We start from the raw sequence: 23,706 nt of genomic DNA, 5'->3' as shown, positions 1-23,706 counted from the left end.
TCTATCCTGGGGACAACGGGAAATGGGTGGACACTGACTGGCAGGAGACAGGTCTAGCCTATGTCTTATCTGTCAGACCCAGAATGGAACAGGAAGCTGCTGTAAAACCCTTAAAGAGAAAGGCCTGTTTTAAATCCTTGGGGTGTTGTTTAAAACCAAGCACCTCCATGTCCCAATCTTGAATTAGCCTGTCTCCTGTGAAAACTTTATTGGTAATCTTTTTAAGGAAACATGTGCTGGACTAGAGGGATGGCTTGGTAGTTAAGAATACCTGCTGCTCTTCCCAGAGAACCTGGGTTCAAATGACAGCTCCCACATGGCAGGTGGCTTACAGCAGTCTGTAACTCTAGTTCGGGGATGGGGAGTCTGCCCTCTTCTGGCTTCTGTAGGCACTGCACACACATGGTTTACATACATACATGTAGGCAAAACACAAATGCACATAAAAGGAAAAAGAAAAAGAAAGCGTGTGTTTATCATTTGATATAAGCAATAATCAGCAAGAGGCATGGTGGGGGTTGGTGTTTATATGTGTATATGTGTGTGAGAGCACATGTATGTTCAGGTAGGCATCAGATATGTGTACATGAATGTAGAAACCAAAGGACAACCTCGAGAGATGTTTCTCAGGCAACATACAACTTTTTTTCTTTTCTAAGTTAGTCTCTCAATGGCGAAAGCTCACCAAGGAGTGTGGACTAGCTAGCCAGTGAGCCCCAGAATGTTCCTATCTCTGCCTCCTGAACTCTGTGATTACAAAGGCACATTCCCACAGCTGGCTTTAAAAAATAATCATGGGTTCTGGGCATTGAGCTCAAATCCTGGTACTTGCAAAGCAAGTACTTTATTGACTGAGCCATATGCCCAGACCAGGAAAGAGGTTTTGCCTTAGTTATTGAAAGGGGAGGGATCATCAGGCCAAGCTCTCAGGTGATCCACAATAAAGATAGCATCCTCATAAGAGTGTTTTGCTTAGAGTCAAATGGGTTGGAGATCCATGCTGTATATCCCCATTCACGTACTTAGCAGGCCCAACCCTTCTTAGTTTCTGAGGCCACATGAGACCTGACACATTTAGGGTGTATGGACACAGTTGTGTCATACAGTTATGTGACAGAGACAAGAAAAGCGCTCACCTAGCCCTGCCTTTCTTGCAGTCACAGCCCAGCACACAAATACTACCTGGCTACAGACCCCATGAGCGGGGCTGTCTTCCTGTCTGACACCAACAGCCGGCGGGTCTTCAAGGTCAAGTCCACCACAGTGGTGAAGGACCTGGTCAAGAACTCTGAGGTGGTAGCGGGGACTGGTGACCAGTGCCTCCCCTTTGATGATACTCGCTGCGGAGATGGTGGGAAAGCCACAGAAGCCACGCTCACTAATCCCAGGGGTAAGGCCTTGCATTTAAAACAGTAGCATTTGTTTGACATTGAAATTATATGTTTCAAGTGTGTGTGTGTGTGTGTGTGTGTGTGTGTTATAGGCAATCATTATCAAGAGGCCTCAGAGACACAGAGAGAGAGAGAGAGAGAGAGAGAGAGAGAGAGAGAGAGAGAGAGAGAGAGAGAGAGAGAGAGTATACAGAGGAACTGTGATAATTCCACCTGCCGGAAACCACCACAGTTAACAATACCTGTCTTTGCTCGTCTTTTTCTCTGAATGTTTGTGCACATTAGTCACTGCAGTAGTCAAACAAGATGAAACCACACCAAGCACACTGCTTTTATCTAAACGACACAGCATGATTTCTCCGTGACAGTAAATAGTCTCCTAGCTACTCATTTTTAACAGCCATGTAGGATTCTAACAAACCAATGCCCCGTTCCTTGCAGGCTTTCGCTCAGTTGTTGCTACACAAAGACGTTGCCCTGTGTCTTCCTTGCATATCAGATAGACTCAAAGAGCTGAGTCTCTAATTTTCCACTCATCAAGCATTTACCAAGTGCGCGGAGCTTCGTAATACATAGCAAAGCTCACTGTGGCAGAATAAAGGAATCTTGGATGGGAAGCCTTCTGGGAGAAGTGAGGAGACACATGCCCTGAGATGTAAGAAGGAAGAGCTCTGTCTGGGGCTCTAAGCTGAGAGACCTGTATGCCTGGAGACTGAGGAGACCTGACAGAAGAGATGCCATTACTGCCAACAAGCGTCCTTCAGTAGAGCAGTTACTGTGTTACAAGTGCATAGCCAGAGACATCCAGCCTATAAACCAACTCGATAAAATGAGCATAATAATACCATCCATGCCTGCCTCCTAAGACTATTAAGGGGTCAAAGTTGATATATTTCACATGCTGTCCTGTAAAACTCCTAGAAATTATTATATTGTTAAGGAATACCAGACTTCAAGGTCTGGTTTCAAATCAAAAGGAGTAGGCTCCAGAAAAAATCATGTGTTCAAATTCAGGCTTTGTCATCCAGTAACTGTGTGAGGTTGGGCAAGTTGCTTAACCTCTCTGAACCTCATGTTCCTCTTCTGTGTTACAAGGCTATACCACATAGTCATAATCCAACTTAAATGTCAGGAATATATGTACAGACAACTAGGTACATGGTAAGCATAGCATCCAAGGAGATCCCCGTTACTATCATTATAGTGTATTACATAATCCTATAGTATGGCATAGAGTCATGGCAGGTTGTCATGAAATGACAACCTAATGGAATGGTCAGGTGATAACTCTGCAGGGGAAGTATTGTGTCGTCAATGGTTAAACTCCCTGGTGGTTGTGACTCCTTTGGAACGAGTGAGCAGTAGAGGACAAGCATAGGCTTGCACTGCAATTTTTCTCTGCTACTAGTAGGCTCTCAATAGAGGTTTCTCCCCATTCACACCTCAGTTTCCCAATTCGAAAATAAGCAAGTTATGCCAAATGATCCCCCAAGGCCTCTGTCAGTTGCAACATCCTACTCTCTTCAAATTAAAACAGTTTCTTGCTGAGAGATTTTTCTTCTCTCCTGGCATTTCTCCATTGTTCTGAACGCCTGTGGTCCCCTCCCTCACCCATACAGATGGAGTGGCAGTACCATTGCCCAAAAGCCTGTAATTAACCCAGATAGAAATGACAAGGGTGCTGCAATATGCAGTCACTTTGCAGCAGGAGGAGAAAAGATGTCCATCTATTTAGCACAACAAAAGGAGAAAAAATGAAGTAATTAATCAGGGGACAGATCACTTCTATTAGCCTGCGCAGCCAACTTTGTAAACAAGAAGCCCAATTGTTCATGGAGCACTCATCAGTCCTGGCAGATGGAAGGGAGAGACGGGGCATAGCCAGGCAGACAGGCAGACTCATGTCCTGCTGTTTAAGGAAGAAAAGTAATTGACATTCTAGGCAGGACCACAGCAAAGACTCCCAGCCCTGAAGCTGCCTAAACATTGATATGACATCGTCTTCCAGTTTTCCAGCCCTTTCAAGAGGGATGGAATGAGTGTTCTGGTGTGGTCATCACTCAGAGATCCCTGGAGGCCTTAACCCATCCCGCTGACCTGGAAGAGACCCAAGAAGCTGAGAATCCACCCAGGCCTTGAAAGACACAGAGCATTGACTGTCTCACAATCACAGTGGTCACTAACGAATGTTGGGAATTAAAAATTCCAAGTCAGCTGTGCCCCCACCCATGTGTGTGTGTGTGTGTGTGTGTGTGTGTGTGTGTGTGTGTGTGTGTGTGTGTGTGTCTGTGTCTGTGTCTGTGTCTGTGTATGCCTGTGTGTGTCTGTGTGGCTTTGTCTGTGTATGTCTGTGTGTGTCTGTGTGTCTTTGTCTGTGTGTGTGTGTGTGTGTGTGTGTGTGTGTGTGTGTGTGTGTGTGGTTCGTGCAAGTATACATGCATATGTCAGGAATACACAATTGTGTATATGGAGGCCAGAGACCAGAGGTGTCATTCTACCTTTTGGGATTTTGGGGGAAGAATTGGTTAATTTTGGTTGTTTTGTTTTGGGGTGTTTTTTTTGAGACAGGATCTCTCATTGACCCAGAATTTAGGGAGCCTCAGGAACCCACCTGTCCCCACCTCCCCAGTGTCAGCAGTGGAAAGTGCTTCCATGCCTAGCTTCTTATTTGTGGGTTCTGGGACTAGAACCCAGGTCCTCACTCTATCAACTGATGTCTCTCCCTGACCTGCCTATGCAGAAGCTGTCATCCCACACAGCAATGAGGAGACCAAGAGTCAGTAGTGAAGTCACACAGCCGGGAGCCTCATAGCTCAGGCCTGCCCTCCCCCCCATGCCTCCCTCCTCTAACCCTCCTCCAACTGACTGGACAGAAGGAAACAGAGCATATAAAGTGAACAGATTACCCTTTATGTCACCACCCCCCTCCTAGGTCTGTTATTTTCCATGGTATGCCATGTGGTTCCGACTCATTCCTTCAAAACCTGTCACCCCTCACTGTGTACACGGGTGACAGATGCCACCCAGAAATTTTGAACACATATACCAGCCCCGGTCCCTGCCATCTCCTGAGTGGTGTTGCCAGATGTAAAGCCAAGCAAAAGTTCTCCAGGTGACTCTGAAATGAGTACCTGGCCTAGAGGAATGGCCTTCTGACTGTGTTGTACCACTGTCACTTAGGGTGCCTTTCAGAAATACAAGCTTCTCATGAGCTCCTCTCAAGCAGTCACCCAAGGGTGCCATGGACTTCTGATGAGTTCTCAGGCCTGGGTCAGAAATGTAGGCTGCAAACAGCCCTTTGATTTAACAAGTAAGAAGCAGATGTCAAGCGGTCCAGTGACTTGGTCACAGAGGCCTGGAGAAGGGTAACCAGTTGAAAGAGCCTAGCAGGTGAAAGGGAGATGCTGAATGACAGCCTGAACCCCAGTCTTCAGTACGCCTTCCTCAAACCCTAATGTCAACAAACCCGTAGGATTCTTTTTAGACTGGGCTTCTATAATGGCCAATGAAACTGAAATAATAAGGTTTAGTAAACTTGAAGGAAAGAGAAATTGTTGCTAAAAAGGAGATCCATTATTGTGTTTGCAGGACTTGAGAAATGGGTTAATTTAAATAATTCATGGTGAGCCTGGAAAATGTCTCTGCTACCTCTACCTCAAGTGCTTCACAAACCCAGCTTCTGCCTGTAGTCAAGTGAGAGATTAACTGTGTCTTGTGGCAGCAAAGTGAGAACACTGGATTTTAACCCCTAGTTCACGGGACACTCAAATCACCTTCTCTGCTCCCTGCCCCTCTGGAGGAGCTGGGGGCGTACCTCAGTTGATAGAGTACTTGCCGGGCATGCGCATTGTCCTGGGTTCAGTCCCCAACACTGAACATGCTACCTAGTACTCAGTACTGGGTAACACTGAGCATGTTAGTGCACACATGTAATCCCAGCACTGTGTAACACTTAACACACTACTGCACACATATAATCCCAGCACTCTTTTTTCAAAGTTTAAGGTCATCTACTCTATATGCAAAATTCAAGGCCAGCCTGGGCTATATGAGGTCCTGTCTCAAAGAAATAATAACAATTTTAGATTTATTTCTTAAAATTTAAAAGTAGTAAATAAGACGGTAAGTAACAAAAAGGAACGAGAGGGAGTTGGGTGTAGCTCAATGCCATAGTGCTTACCTCTGTGTAAGAGACCCTAGCAGAGGGACAGAGAGTAGATGTCAAATCCCAAAGCTTTATACTGTATGACTCCTCCTCATCTCCAATGCTGAATCCCTGTTTGGCCTTCTCCACCCCAGGAATTACAGTGGACAAGTTTGGGCTCATTTACTTTGTGGATGGCACGATGATCAGACGTGTTGATCAAAATGGGATCATCTCCACCTTGCTGGGTTCCAATGACCTCACCTCCGCCAGACCCCTCAGCTGCGACTCCGTCATGGATATTTCTCAGGTGAGAAAACTTTGTAAGTTCAAAACCAGCCTAAGATACATGAGACCCTGTCTCAAAGAACGTTGGAAGGTTGAATGCCAAAGCAGGGGGCATTTTGAAGGGAGTTGAGATATGAGTGTGGTCTAGAGCCAGTGAGAGAAGGACCTCATATTATACCAAGAAATTTGGGCCTCAACAAGTAGACAGCAGGAACCCAAATGAGACCCAGAGACTGGTTATCCAGTATATCCTGAGTATATCCTACGATGACTTGGCAAGGACCAGGTTCTTTACTGCCAGGTCTCTGGAGCAGGACTTGAGGAAAGCTGGTGAACATCCATCCTACTAAGATTATCAGAGCCTAGAGAATATAAAGAAGCTGACAGGAGCTCCCTCCCAGCCTCACTTGCCATGCCTTCCTCTGTTGCTAACACATATCTCTGAACTTCCTCCAAGCCCCATGACCACACTGTTGGCAGTCCCAGCACCCACGTCCTATCTCAGCCCAGTGCTGGTGCAGTGTCCCCCTGTGCCAGCTTCTGTGATGATGCGATCCAGGGTAGAATCTGTTCTCTGCCATTCGTCTTTGCAATTTGGCAGGCTTTGCCTTGCTGGCTCGAGAGTTTCTCTCTTCAGTCTGTGAGCAAGCTAGAATTACCCAGGAGGAAGCCGCCAAAACCCAAGGATGTGCAGACAAGTATTTTTGCTCCTCTAAATGGGCCCTCAACCAGCCAGCACAGGGTGCCGAACATTTTCAATCCACACATTGGAGAGTTGTTTAGGTTTAGATACGGGCACTGCCAGGCTCTCACACCAAAGGCTTTGGAAGGCAGCTGGCATGTAGAAGGAGAGAAAAAACGCAAAAGCCACACACTGAGAAATCATGGAGTGAAATCTCTACTCCTGGTCCTTGCTGCCTTTGTTTGAATGTAAGAATTGGATTTTTTTTCAATGAACTCTTACCATGGGCATATATTTTTACATACACATATGGAAGGTGGTGTTTGTTTCCAGAGCTCACTCTACTAACAACACGCAGCCAGTTGGCTTTCCTGTGGGGGTCAGGAAGGAAAACCACAGAAACCATGTCCAAAGCCTGCAAAGCAGATAAGCACGGAATTTGAGAGGAGACAAAGACCAAACCCCAAAAGACACTGTGGGCAGCACGTGGTAACAAGCAGCTGTCACAGCCCTGGAACCTGGTCCTCAGCTCTGCAGATGGGGCCACCACTCGTGCTGTGGAGCCAATAGGAAAACTTGCTATTTGCTAGGTACTCTGCTAGAAACAGGGGCACGACTGAATACAACTCGGATTTTCTTGTTTAGTTGCCACCATAGTCCCTGGGGTAGAATGAAGGAAACTGAGGCTGGGCGAAAGGAAATGCCATGGTATACAGAGTCCTGCACTGGGTTTCATCAAGGACGGGGAAATGAATCTTTCTAATGAAATCATGAACGTAATTGCCTAGCACAGGGCCACCAGCTGGTAATAGAATGTAAATATTAGTTCCCTGAAACTCTACAAAGAACTTCCTTGTATATTGTCTCATTTGCTACAACTCCCCTGGATAATGCTGATTGCTCTGGTTTTCATATGGGGAAGGAAGCTGGAGTGTAAGAAACTTGAGTGAGATGACCTGACCCATTAGTGACTATGGAAACAAACAGGAAATGAGGTGTTCTGCCCCACCCCTCCTGCTCTGTGTACCATTGTAGACATTCATTCATTTATTCCTGTACATTTGAGTACACTCATCACTCTGTGGCAAAGTAGTCGCCTCAAAATAACCTAAAGGAGATACAGAGTGCTCAGGACAACTGGGAAAGGGAACCCCCTCCACAACAGGCTCCTTGAACATTGGAGCTCGAGGACCAAGGAAGTTCTATGGTCCAGGCACAATACTCAGGTGATAGGAATTAAAGCTGTGGCAACATTATCATTACCCAGAGGAGGAAACAAAGAGGTGTCTGCATGGGATCTGGTGCAGAGACATCAAGCCAGCAGTATGCCAGAGCCTGGAGCAGCTGAGAGCAGCGGCTTTCTTTCCCAGGCACATGGTAACATAAAGCAACATGCAGAAAATGCTAAAATGCTCGCCTGTTCCTTTCTTCTTCTCCCATCTCCCCACTGGCTCCCGCTCTGCTCCCTCCCACCCACCCCCACTCATCAGGGCGCCATCTTTTCATCATAATGACAGGCAGAGAGGTCTCTGCAAGTAAGTCTCCAAGGTGCCACAGGACCAGAGGGCATAAAATATTTAGCGGCCAGTGTTGACAAGGAATGGGTTTTAGGAAATTGAAAATCCTCCTGTCACTTTAGAGCAAACTGTGTTCTTGATGTAGCCGAAAGCTGGCGGGACCAGGCCCCAGAGAGCAGTGGGGAGTGTGGGCAGCAGTAGCTCTGGAGGGGCTGCAAGCTCCCCTGCTCTGCAGACAGACAGGGGCTGGGGCTGGGGCTGGGTGAAGGCCAAGAGCTTTAGGATCCAGGCGCTGAGCACTGACTGTTTTGGCCCATCCTGGGAACAGCTCTAAGCTAAGGAGACAGAGGCAACCTCATAAACTAGTTTGGGGATTTTTGCTGTTGATTGGTTGGTTGCTCTTGTTTTTATTTTGTTGTTATTGTTTTACATTTGCCAACAACCACATATGCACTATGGCAACTTTTTTTTTAAAAATTAAAAGAAAAAGAATATTAACATCGTCTTTGATCCCAGTTTGGTCTGTTTCCTTCCAGCTTTTTATCTCCTCTTTGTCCCTAAACAAACTTCTGTATTTTCCTTAGCTGATTTCATTTACTCCTTAAGCTCTGTAGTTTGTTCTTTCTATTTAGCATATAGCAAACACTTCTCCACATCATTGCATAGCTACCTAGAACAGTGTTTCTCAACCTGTGGAGTGAGACCCCTTTGGGGTCACGTATCAAATATCCTGCATGTCAGAGATTTACATTACAATTCAAAACAGTAGCAAAATTACTGTTAGGAAGTAGCAACAAAATAATTTAATGGTTGGGCATCACCACACCATCAGGAACTGTATCAAAGGGCCGTAGCATCAGGAAAGTTGAGAACAGCTGGCCTAGGGCATAATGTTAAAAGATTATTCACAGTATTCTAATTTACAAGTAAAGCAAATGTGTTATAATTGTTTAGCCAATGGTTGGGCATCTGAGTTGGTTCTGCTTGGTTTGGGGTTTTTGTTGTTTTGTTGCTATTATTGAAAGGGCTGTGATTTAAGGCAAAACAAATTATAGACACTAGCATACAAGAGCAAATTCCTCATAAAGAAACTTTCTAATTACATTATTCATGTTGAGTAAACCCCAAATTGTACCAAATGTCGAGTGTTTATGGGAAACCCAGGAATGTCAAGATGATGGGTCTTCAGGTAGAGCTGAAAAACCAGCTGCAGGAATAACTGAGCCTCTTTTGGGAACATGATTGGCCAAGGGCTTCCTTTAGCCAGCCCTTCCAAGAGCCATACATCCAGCAATTCTTGGAGTAAAATATTGTTCACCCCAGATCCTGATGGCTGTAGCACCTAGGTACCCACTTGAAGACTCACCATGACTCCTCCACTTTTCCAGGCTGGTTTAAGAGAGACTCCATGTGAGGCTGGGGCTCTGATCAGTAGTCTCTTCTAGGAGGACCAGCTCTTTGGAGTCCTAGGGATCCCATGTCAATCATGCTTGCTGAGCTTCAGTGTGAACTCAATTATGTACAGATTCAGTATATTTGGGGCTAACTTGCCATTCTACGCGTTCTGACCAGCTCCAAGGGGATAACAATGCTGCTGGTCTGATTATTTCCCTTGTAAGAAAAGAACCCAAGTGTGGCTCCCAACCCAAGAAACAACACCCAGGAAGTTACTTTTAAGCAGCCCCAATGAGCAGATCAACCACAACAGGAACCCTGCTTGTCTGACTACTCAGAAGGCTTCTGGCAATCTCCATAGATAGTGTGAATATGGGGCCCAAACTGAAAACCACTAGTCTAGAACCACATGTCAGACAGGGGCATGGGTGCTTTGACTCTACATTCCTCCAAGCCTAACTTTGTGTTAGACACCTTCATACATGAGTCATGTCAGCATTTTATGGAGATCTTTTTTAAATACTCCCCAAAGCTCCTATAACACAGACTCCATCTTCCTTTCCCTCCTACTTCTGTATCCATCATTTAAGCATTTACTGTGTGTCAGGAAGTACAGTCGCCACTCCTATTTTCCCAGTACGAATTTTGAAGCTCAGAAAGCAAAGCAACCTGCCTGAGGCCGTAAGTATGGGTCTAGGTTTAGAACCTAAGCCAACTCCAAAGTCTCCATTTCAACTACTGCTTTTTGAGGATAAGGTCCCCTTCTTCAGTTTCAGTCAGGCTGGCTGTTGGGAGTTTGAGGGTAACTAGTAGTAGGCATCTTGACATCAATTGAGTGTCGGTGTCTCCATTGTCAGGTTCGCCTGGAGTGGCCCACAGACTTAGCCATCAACCCAATGGATAATTCCCTATATGTCCTCGACAACAACGTGGTCCTACAAATCTCTGAAAACCACCAGGTACGCATTGTGGCTGGGAGGCCCATGCACTGCCAGGTTCCTGGCATCGATCACTTCCTATTGAGCAAGGTGGCCATTCATGCAACCCTGGAGTCAGCCACTGCTTTGGCTGTTTCACACAACGGAGTCCTGTATATCGCCGAGACGGATGAGAAAAAGATCAACCGCATCAGGCAGGTCACTACAAGTGGTGAGATCTCACTGGTCGCTGGTGCCCCCAGTGGTTGTGACTGTAAAAATGATGCCAACTGTGACTGTTTCTCTGGAGATGATGGTTATGCCAAGGATGCAAAGCTGAATACCCCATCTTCCTTGGCTGTGTGTGCTGATGGCGAACTCTACGTGGCTGACCTTGGAAACATCCGAATCCGATTCATCCGGAAGAACAAGCCTTTCCTCAACACCCAGAACATGTATGAGCTGTCCTCCCCCATTGACCAGGAACTGTACCTCTTTGACACCAGTGGAAAGCATCTGTACACCCAGAGCCTGCCTACAGGAGACTACCTGTACAATTTTACTTACACGGGGGATGGAGACATCACACACATCACAGACAACAATGGCAACATGGTAAACGTCCGCCGAGATTCTACCGGGATGCCCCTCTGGCTGGTAGTCCCAGATGGCCAGGTATACTGGGTAACCATGGGCACCAACAGTGCACTCAGAAGTGTGACCACACAAGGACACGAACTGGCTATGATGACATACCATGGCAACTCTGGCCTCTTGGCGACCAAAAGCAATGAAAATGGGTGGACAACATTTTATGAGTAAGTATCAAGATTTGGTCGTGTTCTATGATATGCATTGTACAACTGAAGATGAATGAATTGATAGAGTGTAATTTTTCATGTGCTTCATTTTAATTCAAGATTGGGACTTAAAATCATTCATTACCAGTGATAGGTTCTGCATGTTCATGTTCTGAATGATTTATCCTAAAAGGGAAATGGTATAGTGGGAAAGGCATAGCTTTGGATTCATAGACTTCAATCCCAGCTCTACCATGGGCTTAATCTCTGTAGATCTCACTCTCCATGCCTGTAGAATGGATACAGTAGGCATTCATTTAGATTACCACAGGAACATGATGTCCACCAAAAGTACTTAAAGTGTTAATACTTCCCTGAAAGCAGAAAGGAGATAATAGAAGGAAAACTCCACATGGGTGAATTTTCTACATAATTGAAGTCCCATTTTTTTAAATTTTGGATGAACTTATGGTATTCATTAGATTCCCACTTCTCAAACTCATGATGTAAACATCACCTGGCCTTTTTTTTTTTTCTTCAGTAAGTCAAGTTCATTAAGGAATGAGAATGGCTGTGTATTGCGCTGTACTACATAAATAACTTCCGGAAGTGGGGACGCAGAACCCTTCTCCCCTAGATGAACTAAATGCTTTTGAACTACTTGTCTGTTGCATCCACATCTAGTGGGTGTGCTTTGCCTGTCTTCCTCCTCCCTGCCGTGCCACAGTCACACTCTCTGATTTCAGGTGTAATGTGGTGCTCGCTTCCAATAACTGCTTCCTACTCTTCACACAAGATAGGCATCTCAAAGCAGTGAGGCCAGAGAGGCAGGAGGTCAATTCATTACAATCCTAGGCAAATTATTCATCTCACATATGTAAGAAGACAGAGACACTGTTTTAATGAATGGGCCTTGTAACATCTCTTTTTGATATGAGATTTTTTTTAAGTTTCTCTTCTTTGTCATGTTCAAGACGACTGAGCCAGCTGGATATGTCAGCATTAGACAGGCTGCAGGAGCTGGTAAGGAACTTAGTCCTGTTGAACATCAGCTATGTTCTAGAAACTGAGTCATTGAGCTAATCCTCACAGAAGTGGGGGTGACAGGTAATATTTTCTTTTTTACAAAAAGTGAGGCCAAGAAAGACTCATTTGCAGGATTTAACATAGTGAGAATACTACAGTGAATCCAGTGATGGGAGGGCCTATAATTGATTTTTAAATATGATTTACACTAAAAAATGTCATAGCCCCATGTACAAAGTTCACTAGCTAAATTCCTTTCTCCAAACAGGGGCCTTTTTAATTGCAAAGAAAAGACAAAGATCCAGGAAAATAGCAATTATCTTGATTAACTCATTGAAATGGAAATACACTAAATAATTCAATTTTCCCCATTGCCTGGTAGAAACTCCTTATACATTATTTAGCCAATACAGGGGTGTCTTTGTCAGAGCAAATCCATTCACGCAATTAGTTCTCAAGGTCACCCCCTCAAGTCCCTAACTGAATGCTAACACATCACTGTTACTGTCACTTTCACCATCCCTGAAAACTAAAACTCCTTTCTTATACCTTCATCAACAAAGGACCCCAGCCTGTCTTTCACCGCCCCCCCCCGCCCTGCTGTATAAATCACAGCCACAGGTGATGGTGGTTTTGTTATGATTCAGGGTGTAAACCCCTGCAAGTGCTTGCATGCATTTGTGGGAACGTGTGCATGTGTATGGAGGCCAGAGGACAGCCTCAGTCACCCTCCTTTAAAACAAGGTCTCTCATTAGTTTGGGGCTCAGAAATTAAGCTAGACTGGCCAATGCACTTCAGAATCTGATGTTCTTCACCTCATTCGGTGTTGGGATTACAAGTGCTCACTACCAAGTCCAGTATTTTTATGTGAATTCTGGGGACCAAACTTAGGTCTTCGTATTTGCAAGGCAAGCTCTTGAGCAATTTAGCACCCATAGTTGATGTTTTAAGAGAAAGAAACTGGCAATTGTATTTTTAAATAGCATGTAAATCTTTTTAAATTCGTTTTATATCAGACCAGAGGAGGAGCACTGATCCTTGGCACAAACCAAAAGTGAAAGGTATCATACCTAACAGTAAAGAAAAACTCACTTTTTTAAAGATCCTGCTGTGTGCCAGACTCTTAACCCAGTACAGTGTCTCCCTTTTGCATCATAAGGCAGCTTACAGGATGCAAACCCAGTATGCATGAATATGAAAGCCCAGGGATGCCTGTGGTGTGCGCTGTTAGTGAAACAAGTTTTAAGTTGCTTTCATCAATCCTCTCAACAGATTGAACATCTAATGTAAACAGGATGTACTCTAGAGAAACTTGGAAAGCCTACTGTTGTTGAAAGTCAAGGCTACTCCTACTTAGGCCCCACGTCTGTTGGGAAAACCCTTCTAGAACATTGCAATGACATCTTTAGCTCTGTGGAAGGGGCACCATTGCTTTCAAACCTAGCTCCAGGTCACAGGGACCTTAGTAGCCAAGAAAATGTCTTGCTAAAACCAGGTGTGGTGGCACATACCCGTAATCTCAGTATTCTTGAAACTGCGGTAGTCTGGGCTACATGCATAGTGAGTTCCAACCTGTACTACATAGGGAGACTCTGTCTCAAAAACAAAAAGCAAGCAAGGAAGGGAGCTGACATAATGAGGCTAGTTCCAAAATTAACTCTCTGGGTAGGAGTGTGCAACAAACTTCCATATGTTCCAACAGGGGAAGTGGCCCTAGCTTCCCATAGTGCCCCATGACAGCTCCTCTTATAACTACACCTGCATTCAATCTACACCTGCATTCAATATGTGAGTCCCTTACTAATTCTTTATATTTACTTCTGCTTCAAGTTTAGGGCCTTGTCACCTCATAGGTGCTTAGTAAATGCTTATGGGTGAAGTGTAGATTCAGGAGGAAGGAGAGATAAAGAAGGGACTCATGCTGCAGTGAGAATACTAGATCAGATCCTGGCTCCAGCATTATCAATGCACCTGGCAGGACATAGAATTCAATTCACACAGTTCAAATGGAAAACTTGGCTTTCAGTCTGTGCTTGAGAGATAGGAGAGCTAAAAAAGAGCATCCCTCCCAGCTTTACAATGAAAATAAGCCCAACAAGGGACAAATTTATGAGTTTTTCTCAAATTCCTTCTCGGAGGTCACAGGGCAAGCAACTGGCCAAATTCAAGAACTCAACCTACAGAAATGGACCACGTTTAAGCTCCAGCTTGCCTGGGTAGACACAGCTAAACACCAGAGTAGACAGCTGCAGAAATTGATGGGGGAGTCCATGTCCTCTTCATTATCCACCCCATCCCTGCAAACTACAACAGGGGTGTTTACACACACACTCAGGCACACATGCACACACGCACAAAAACTTAAAGACATGTCTCTCACAATTGACATGATAGAGCAGCAAGCCAGCAGCTAAGGGGGAAGCACAGTATCTGTGCATTCTACCCACGCCTCTGTCACCCTATCTTCCCTAAGGAGCAAAGGAAAATGACAATTGCGCATCCTCCTTAGACACTGGTGAAAATCTATTCAGCTCAATGAGAGACAAAGAGGAGAACGTAATAACTGCTTCTGAGAGAAGAGCGAGGATAGGTCTCCAGCCCAGGGTGCTGCCTAAGAAGGGCCAAGAGCATGGAACAGCTCAGGCACCCATGAGCACCTCCCCGGAAGTCCTGTCAGAATGACAGAGAATGCTCCGCTACCACCCACAGCTGCCTGAAATCTTGGAGCAAAAGCAAGAGGCAGAATGCAGTAGAGAAAGGGGTAAGGAGTGGACCAGAACACAGAAGGAGACATCCCTCTAAGGCAGCGCATAGGGAAAACCAACCCAAAGCTGAAGGTGGCATGACTTGGAGGTAGAGAGAAAAGTAAATAAATAACAGCTCTGGCAAAGCAGTTTCTCAATCAAATTATCACTAGAAGAACTTAATGCCTTGGATGCACCAAGGTGAAGCATAGAAACAGTGAACTTCAATGCCAGTCCTAATCCTAAGGCGATGACTTCACACACTCTCACTAATGACCTCACAGGAGGAAATTCACCCCAGTCTCCACTGCGCTACACAAGATGTCACATTTTCCAACTGACTGTGTAGGAAGGCAAGAAAAAGCAAAAACAAAACAAAACAAAAATATATAGTCATCAGACCCATAGTCAGCTATGACACAGATGTTGAAAATCATTTCAGGGAATTTAAAACAACTGTAATTATATCAGCAGCTCTAATAGAAAAGGTGGGCAGTGGGACAAAATCATATGGACAATTTCAGCAGAGATGTGGGGGGAAACGATTAAATGGAAATGCTAGAAATGAGAAACACGGCCACAGAGATGAAGAATGTCTTTGTTGGGCCCACGGCTCTTGATGACAGCGTGATACAGCTGAGGAAAGGAGCCAGGTCAATGGAAACTACCCAGACAAAGACACAAAGAAGAAAAGATAAACCCACAGAGCAGGGCATTCAAGAGCTATGGGGAGACTATCCAATGGCTAAATGTACATGTCATAGAAGTATAGAAAAGGGAAAATAGGCAGAAGAAATACTTGAGCAAATAATGACCAAGACATATTCATAATTAATAGTGCGCCACAGTCCAAAAACACTCAGAGTGGCAGGCAAAATATGCACGCACACGCACGCGCGCACACACACACACACACACACACACACACACACACACACACGCACATATATCCACAGGCAGAAACTTCTAAGCATATCACATTCAAACTATTGACTTGTTGAGAAAGGGGAATTTTCTGAAGACAGCCCAAAAGAGGGGATGGGATATTTTATAAGAGGAAAAAAGAATAAGGAGAACTCAGCAAATTCTCACCCTAAATCATGCAAACTAAAAGACATAAATGTTTTTTAAAAAGCCAACAACAAGCCGGGCGTTGGTGGCACACGCCTTTAATCCCAGCACTCGGGAGGCAGAGGCAGGCGGATCTCTGTGAGTTTGAGACCAGCCTGGTCTACAAAGTGAGTTCCAGGACAACCTCCAAAGCTACAGAGAAACCCTGTCTCAAAAAAAAAAAGCCAAAAACAAGTGTTTGTCCACTGAGACATGATTTCAAAAATAACATTTGGATGAAGGCGTCTAGAGGGACAGGTAAAGATAAGGAATCACCAAAAGGTGCTGAGACCCACAGGCACTAAGAATAATGGGCAGCCATTCCTAGACTTCAGGCTAAGGGAGGCATAGGACAGGTCACTCCAGTTGTAGGCATGGGGAGAGACATCACTCAGAAGAAGATGTGTTTGATGCAGCTGCGAAAGGGCTACGGGAGAAAGTGAAGGAAACCATGCCCTGATCTCACCTCTTTCCAAGTGCCTACCACTGACTTGATCCCATAGTGAAGTGAACTCACGGAGGTGCCCAGTGGGTAGACTTCAGCTGCCAGCCTGTCCGGGAGCAAAGAATGCCAAAGGCTGGGCCTAGGAGGGAGCAGCACACACAACATAGACACCGGCTGGCCCCATGAATGTTCCGTCTAAGAGGGAGAGCCAGGACCATCCTTGCTAGATGTAACTCCTAAGTGTTCTCCCCACAAAACACCTGGCCTTGGGACAGCATCAGTGAGCTTATGCAGATCTTACACATCTCCGTAATCCTGAAGGCTAGAATTCATTGTCGGGACTCAATCATGCAATAAATACTCAGTACAAGTCAAGATCACAAAATCCAGAAGGTACTCCGTCTCTGCCTGGCCCTAGGGAATGCCCAGCGATGTGATGTCATCCATTACAGTGACCCGAGCCCAAGAGAACTACTATTATAGCTGGCTTTGAACTCTAATTATTTACAAATGACAACAGTGACCAGATCTTTTGCTGGTGACACTGGTATTTAGAGCAATTGCAGATGAAAGTCTTAAAAGTCACATCTTTGTTATCCAACCGAAAAGTCAAGATCTGAAAAAGTTGCGTATCACAGAGGCAATTTGGCATTTTCCTCACTTGCTACACGTAGCGAGTGGCTAGCAATGAAGTGTGCAGTGTGAAGAAAGCCTTGCAGCGTGTGTGAAAGTACCCTTTAGCGGTCCTCTTCTGAAAGCCAAGTTCACGGCAGCTCCATGAATCTTTTATGTGTTTTCTTTCACTGTGCTGTAAAGATGCTTCGGAAGACTGCGTGAAAAAAAAAAGTCAGTGGAAGGAAATCATAGCAAGCCAATCATCTGGCCATCTTTTACCTCACCCCTCCCAATGGGGACCTGGCTCTGCAGCAAAGTGAGCTGCAGCCTGTGCCAAGCAGAACATCTTGAAAACTGTCAGTCTTCTTGACCCACTTGAGACTTCCTAACAGGATTTTTTCCCCTTTAAAGGGAGAGATGAACACAACGGATTTTTTGTCTTCATCTGAAACAGCATCATTTTTAATGGAAAGTTTGATCAAGAAACACAGTCTTTATGGTCAAGTAGACCTGATTTTGAATCTGTAACCTTCTATGAGCTGTGGCATTTTAGGCAAGTTGATCATCTTCTCTGGCCTCTGTCATTGCCATTTGTAAAATGACAATAACAGTCCCTACTCTGAAAGATGCTAACAAACATTATGCTTGATACTTGAAAAGCACTGCAAACATTAATAAGCTCTCCGTTCTTCATATAAGAAGGAGAAATAAACTGGGCGTTGGTGGCACACGCCTTTAATCCCAGCACTCAAGAAGCAGAGGCAGGCGGATCTCTGTGAGTTCGAGGCCAGCCTGGTCTACCGAGCGAGTTCCAGGACAGCCTCCAAAACAATACAGAGAAACCCTGTCTCTTAAAAAAAATCAGAAAAAGGAAGGGGAAATAAAACAGATGATTGTTCTTAATAAGACCAAAAAAATCAGCAAAAATAAGTAGCACTCCCTTACTCAGTCAGTGAACGTTGCAGAGCAATATCTTCTAGATATTGAGAATACCGACAAGGTCCCTGTCCTCCAATATGAGGAGGCAGGTAAACAAGATAGTGAATATGGTGACGAGAACACAGAACAATCATGAGGTAGAGATGGGGGAGGTGTCTGCTTTACAGTCAGGGATGACCTCACTGTGAAGTTAGGGAATTTGAACTGAAACACAGATGATGGTAGGAGCGGGCTGTGCCAGTAGTAATAGTAAAAGGGCAACCTCTACGTATATAGCAGCACCCCAGCACAACACTTGGGCATGGCATGTCACAGAAGCACAGTGACTCCAAAGAAGCTCAGAAGAACAATTTTCTTTGCAAAGGCAGAAAGAGAAACAGGAGGGAGTCAGGTCACACAGCCAACCTTCAATCATATTATTAAGCACTCCGAGTTCTAGGCATTCAGCCATCACCAGTTGGAACTCTCCCTTTAGGAGCCAACTGAGGATAGTCTCCGAGGATATTGAAGTCCCTGGTAAGAGTTCGAATCCACAGGAAGTGCATCACTTCTTTTGGTCCTCCCTGTGTATTTGCGAGATGGGTGTTAGTGTTCTCACTCATGGAGGAGAAAGCATAGCTGCCACGGTTATACCATGAGCCTGCCTGTGTTACTACTGGTTGTGGTTAATGGCTAGGAGGAAACAGAGCTGAGTGCTGTCTTCCGGTTCACCTCTGTCAGGGGTAGAGACGAGACTCCCAGCACAGACTATGCCGCCTCTCCTGGTTTGGAAGAAAACTTGCCAGTCCTTTGGGAGTTTTTGTAATAGAGAGCAGGACAGTCAAGCCAGAGTGGTGACGCATGCCTGTCATCCCATCACCTGTGAGGTGGACGCAGAAAGATCAGAAGCTCTACCTCATCCTCAGCTGCACAGTCAGCTCAAAGCCAGCCTGGGCTACACCAGACACTGTCTCAAAAACAAAAACAAAAACCAACAAACCAACAAACAATAAAAGTCATGATAATCGGAATTAAGACAATGCCCCCAACATCACCCAAATAGACCCAGGGCCCAAAGCAGCCACTTGGAGCCTAAATTGCTTAGAGAACTGTCTTTACCTGGTCCCTCTACCATGCTGCAGTGGCTCTCAGCAGGACTATGGGGGTTCTGCAGATGCAGCCCACAGGGCAGAGGGCTCAGGGACTGGAGGATGGAAGGCTCCCATTCTCCCCACAGAGTGATAGAGCAGTACTCTTATGGGATAATCACAGGTATTGATCAAGAGACTGGGGGATCCATTGGCATTTCTCAAGCTCTGGGAGATAGTGAAATTAATGAATATGAGACAAAAATTTATAAATTGGCTGTTCCATTTGATGTTCATTTAATTAAGATGTTCAGTTCTTCTAATGGAATATGTGAAAAGTGGAAATAACTGGGTTTGGGCTGTCGCGTGTAAAATGAAAACCAGATCTTGAAGGCACAGGGCCTTTTCATTGTATCTTCCTCTGGTTCCATTTAATTATGCATTACAAGCTACCTTCCATTATAATTACAATTGCCTGCCTTGATGCAAAGCCTCCTTCTGTTTGGAGACTAAAACTCAAGGGAGAAGCCTGGGGAGATTGTGAAAGTACCATTTAATGAGAGTGGTTGCCTCTAGATTTGTGTTTTCAGCAGAAGTTTATCATGAACCTACTGTGTGCCCAGGTCTGCCAAGTCCTGCAGGAGGCAGTGTCTGAATGACCGTGGTCTCTTTCTCCCCATGCCCACTTCTGCATTTGTTTGTTCATTTTCTGACTGTTTCCTTAATGTTCATCCCAAGTGATGCTGAAGCAGGGATGAACTGGGAGCCAGCACCCCTGGACTACAGTGGTAGCAGATGACAGAGCCCAGACTCTCATCCTAGTGTCTAATGCCACAGAGCTGTCTTGACCTGGAGCACTTATAGTCCCTAGAGGGAACTAAGTTGTACACCAGCCTTCCAAAACATTCCAGAAGAAAGCAGGGCCCTTTCCACGTTGGGCTGCAGGCATGGCCAGGATATCCTTCCTACCTGATGGACTAGGAAAGATTCAGATAAATGGTTTATTTCATGATGGATGTCAGTAGATGAAGTCGCATCTAGGAAACTATGCCAAACCTTGAACAAGGAGAAGTTGGAGACTGGGGAGCAGATTTGACCAGAAAGAAAGGACAGGACATGCAAAGCCACAGCCTGAGCACAGGTAGCTCACTGTTCTGATTTGTTATCATGGCTGCAATGATCAAAGCTAACTTGGAAGAGGAATATGTTTGATTGGTTTACACATGCACATCATATCCATCACTGAGGGAAGTCAGGACAGGAACTTTGAGGGAAGAACTCAAGCAGAGACCACGGAAGAATGCTTCTTACTGGCTGGATCCCCTGGGTAGCGCAGCTAGCATTCTTAGGCAACTCATGCCCACCTGCCTAGGGAATGGCACCACCCACAGAGGACTGGGTCCTCATAACACAATTAGCAATTAAGAAACTGCTCCAATAGACATGGTCACAGGATAGTCTGATCAAAGCAATTCTTTCATTGATGTTTCCTCTTCCTAGATAACTCTTTAGTTTATGTGAGTTTGACAGCTGAAGCTAACCATGACATGAACCATCATACTTCTGTCACTAATTGCCACCCCTTTGGTTTCTAGGTATGACAGCTTTGGTCGCCTGACAAATGTGACATTTCCAACTGGCCAGGTGAGCAGTTTCCGAAGTGATACAGACAGCTCAGTACATGTGCAGGTGGAGACCTCCAGCAAAGATGACGTCACCATAACCACCAACCTGTCTGCCTCAGGTGCCTTCTACACTCTGTTACAAGGTAAGTCAGTCAGGGCCTGGGGCCTCTGAGACCCAGAGGTGAAGACTCCTTTGGATGAAGATGATCAGGGGAGTAAGCTAGTACAGTAGCTGTCGAAGACCAAGAAAGACTCCCTCTTGGTTTTTCTCTGCGCTGCCACCTCATTTGTAAAACACTTTAGGCAGAGGCCTGTAAATTGTCTCCCAGAAGTTTGGGAGTGATTTTTCATTGTCCCATCCTATTATCGTCAGAACAAAGGGGAGAGAGTCCGTTAGCTGTTAATCCAGGTGACCTCCTCCTCTGCTGTTGTAATGGCTCCCAGATTAAAAAACTTTCCTCTCACAGTGGTGTAAGGGAGACAAAGGACACGAGTAATTACACCTTATTGTGGCATAGAGAAATCCTTCCAGAGCTCCAGTAGAGGCTTGTGCCTCTGCTAGAACTCCAAGGGAAAGAGACACTTCCATGCATCCATCAAATCATCCCAGATATGGATTGGGATTTTAGCTTCAGGTAAATGACAGTAAGGGAATCTTGCTGTGAATCCCCTGTCTAGACTGTTCCCACAGGAAGTGGTGGCCCCCGGGTAGTGCCTGAAGCTTTGTTGGATTTAATAAACACAAAGGAAAAGTCAGCATCACTTAGGAAAACCTTGCTGCCTCTTCCCTTTCTTCCCTGGCTCGATGTACAACCAAAGACTTGACATTGAATAGTGGAAAGAGCTTTGCTCTGGCGTCCAAGGTCCAGTCTAGCTGGGTCTCTGCCACCTTCTCATCCATAGCCCTTGTGTTTCTTCTCCAGGGAAAGAGAGCATGGTGAAGGGGTGTTGGTTACTATGGAGTCCCCTGAGGCATCTGTGCCTGCTGTGCAATGCAAGTTTCCGATTATATGAAAGGGGTCAATTATATGGAGGGGGTCAATTTTTCTTCCCTGAGCCTCAGTTGCTTGATTTTGGAAATGGGCTTCATTATAAGATCTGTCTCACAGAGTTGCCTAGACACATTATAGACAGCATTTGTAAAGTGACCAGCATGGGCCAGGCACAGAGTATTGTTCAGAAAATAATTGCTGGATTAACTCATTTATTAGTAAGCATTTGAGTTTACCACAAGGAAACAAATGTTTGTGTATTTGCATTACTGCTTTTGTTCCCAAGCATAGTTTTCATCTTTCAGAAAACTGAATGAAAAATAGCAATTATTAAAGAAAGAGAAACCATGTCCGCAAATTTCTTTCTTTAATGAAGAGTTGGTATACATCACGGCATGTGTGCTATGGCAAGGTTATTGCCAAAAGAAGGTGCCAAATCCCATCTGATGAGAATGCTCCACAACTTAGGACAGTAAAGCCAATGACTGTTAAGATGTGTGACCTTCAACCTAGTTTCTTCCCCAAGAATCGTTGCATCTGCCCACTTTGTACTGTTACACCAGCTTTAATAAATGTTTATGTTTGGGCAACTTTTTAAAATTCAAAAGTGCCACATTTCTCAGTTTTAAAATGTACCACCATTTAATCACAGCTTTTTTGGTGAAGAATAAAAGTACAATGTTCAACATACATGCCTAGATTGTAAGGCACACCCCAATTCTAGAAACATCACAGCATAAAGAGGAAAAGCACATCATAGAATACAGGGGACGCAGTATCTATTTTCTGCCTGGTAGCACTGCAGGTTGCCCATCTGTTCCGTGTCCAGGGTGCTCAGCCTGGCAGCCATCTCAGTAGAGTCTTCGTAAGAAGCTCTTGCAGTTTCAGCTCAGGCCTGAACTACGAGAAATAATGAGAAGTAGCTGCTAATGAGTAGCAGCCTTGGGCAGTCACAGCCAACATTAACTAGGATCGTGTGAGATGGACCTCCCCACATGCTGGTCCATCCAAAGTCAACAGTAATAGACATATGTGCATTCAGCGAGTAGAAGCTTTACGAGATAAATTGACACAGGCTTTTCCACTCTTCGAATGGAAGCAAAATACAGATTGTCAGTGAATGATGCCTAGCAACACTGAGGCAGAGTTTAGAATCCCTGTGAGGGCTAAAGTGTGGAAAGATGGAATGGGAAGGAGAGAGGAAAGGCCTGATTTGATGTTAGTCTAGCGGGGAAGATTCAGTGAGGGTTTCCCATGTAAACTACATCTTTTTAAGAAGAGATATTTATTTTGTTTTATGTGTATGAGCATTTTGCCTACAGGTGTAAATATGCACCGTATTCATGTCTGGGTCCACGGAAGTCAAAAGAGGGGATCAGATAGATCCCCTGGAACTGGAGTTACAGATGGTTGTGAGCTCCCATGTGGGTGCTAGGAATTGAACACGGGTCTTCTGCAAGAGCAGCAAATGTCTTAACCACAGATGCGCCTCTCTCTAATTGCCAGCTTGGGACATACCTAATTTAATCCACCAAATACTCACTGAGCTCATACAATAATAGTAATGCTAGCTATCATGTTTTGAACACTCATCAGTTAAAAGGGATGTGACCACTTGTGTCTAACTTCTTTTACTTAGTAATATTGATAATAGATTTTCTTACAGTGGTATTTGTAGTTGAAAAAACTGAAACAAATTAGATATCTGTTTGGTGTTGTTAAATAAATTGTATTGCCATATAATGGAAGACTGTAGTTATTATGAAAAATATTTATTAAAATATTTATTTAATGGCATGATATGATACATTGGCTGATGAAAAACTTCATAGTAACTATTTGGCTCTGTAAATGCACTAGGAAATATTGTAAATTCCACAAATATACAAAATATTTCCAATGGTTTTGAGTAATGGACTTATGCATAGTCTCCATATATCTTCCTAGAGTTCTTCAGTGACAATGTATCCTAGAGTTCTTCAGTGACAATGTTTTGCTTCTATAGTTG

General features: G+C 44.7%; 1 protein-coding gene across 13 annotated transcripts in view; it reads left to right on the top strand.

Annotated features, from left to right (window-relative positions):
- Positions 1-23,706, top strand: part of Tenm4 (teneurin transmembrane protein 4) — a 735,641-nt gene that overhangs the window by 669,757 nt on the left and 42,178 nt on the right. For all 13 annotated transcript variants that reach the window (XM_040728397.1, XM_040728368.1, XM_040728396.1 and 10 more), the window contains 4 exons: positions 1,158-1,390; positions 5,691-5,845; positions 10,275-11,152; positions 20,677-20,849. In XM_040728397.1, the coding sequence (XP_040584331.1) occupies positions 1,158-1,390; positions 5,691-5,845; positions 10,275-11,152; positions 20,677-20,849 (1,439 nt within the window). The remainder of the gene's footprint in view (positions 1-1,157; positions 1,391-5,690; positions 5,846-10,274; positions 11,153-20,676; positions 20,850-23,706) is intronic.

Source organism: Mesocricetus auratus, unplaced genomic scaffold, assembly GCF_017639785.1.
Source record: "Mesocricetus auratus isolate SY011 unplaced genomic scaffold, BCM_Maur_2.0 Super-Scaffold_4256, whole genome shotgun sequence".
Lineage (NCBI taxonomy): Eukaryota > Metazoa > Chordata > Mammalia > Rodentia > Cricetidae > Mesocricetus > Mesocricetus auratus.
The sequence above is the reverse complement of the archived record's forward strand: the minus strand, read 5'-3'. Positions and strand labels throughout refer to the sequence as shown.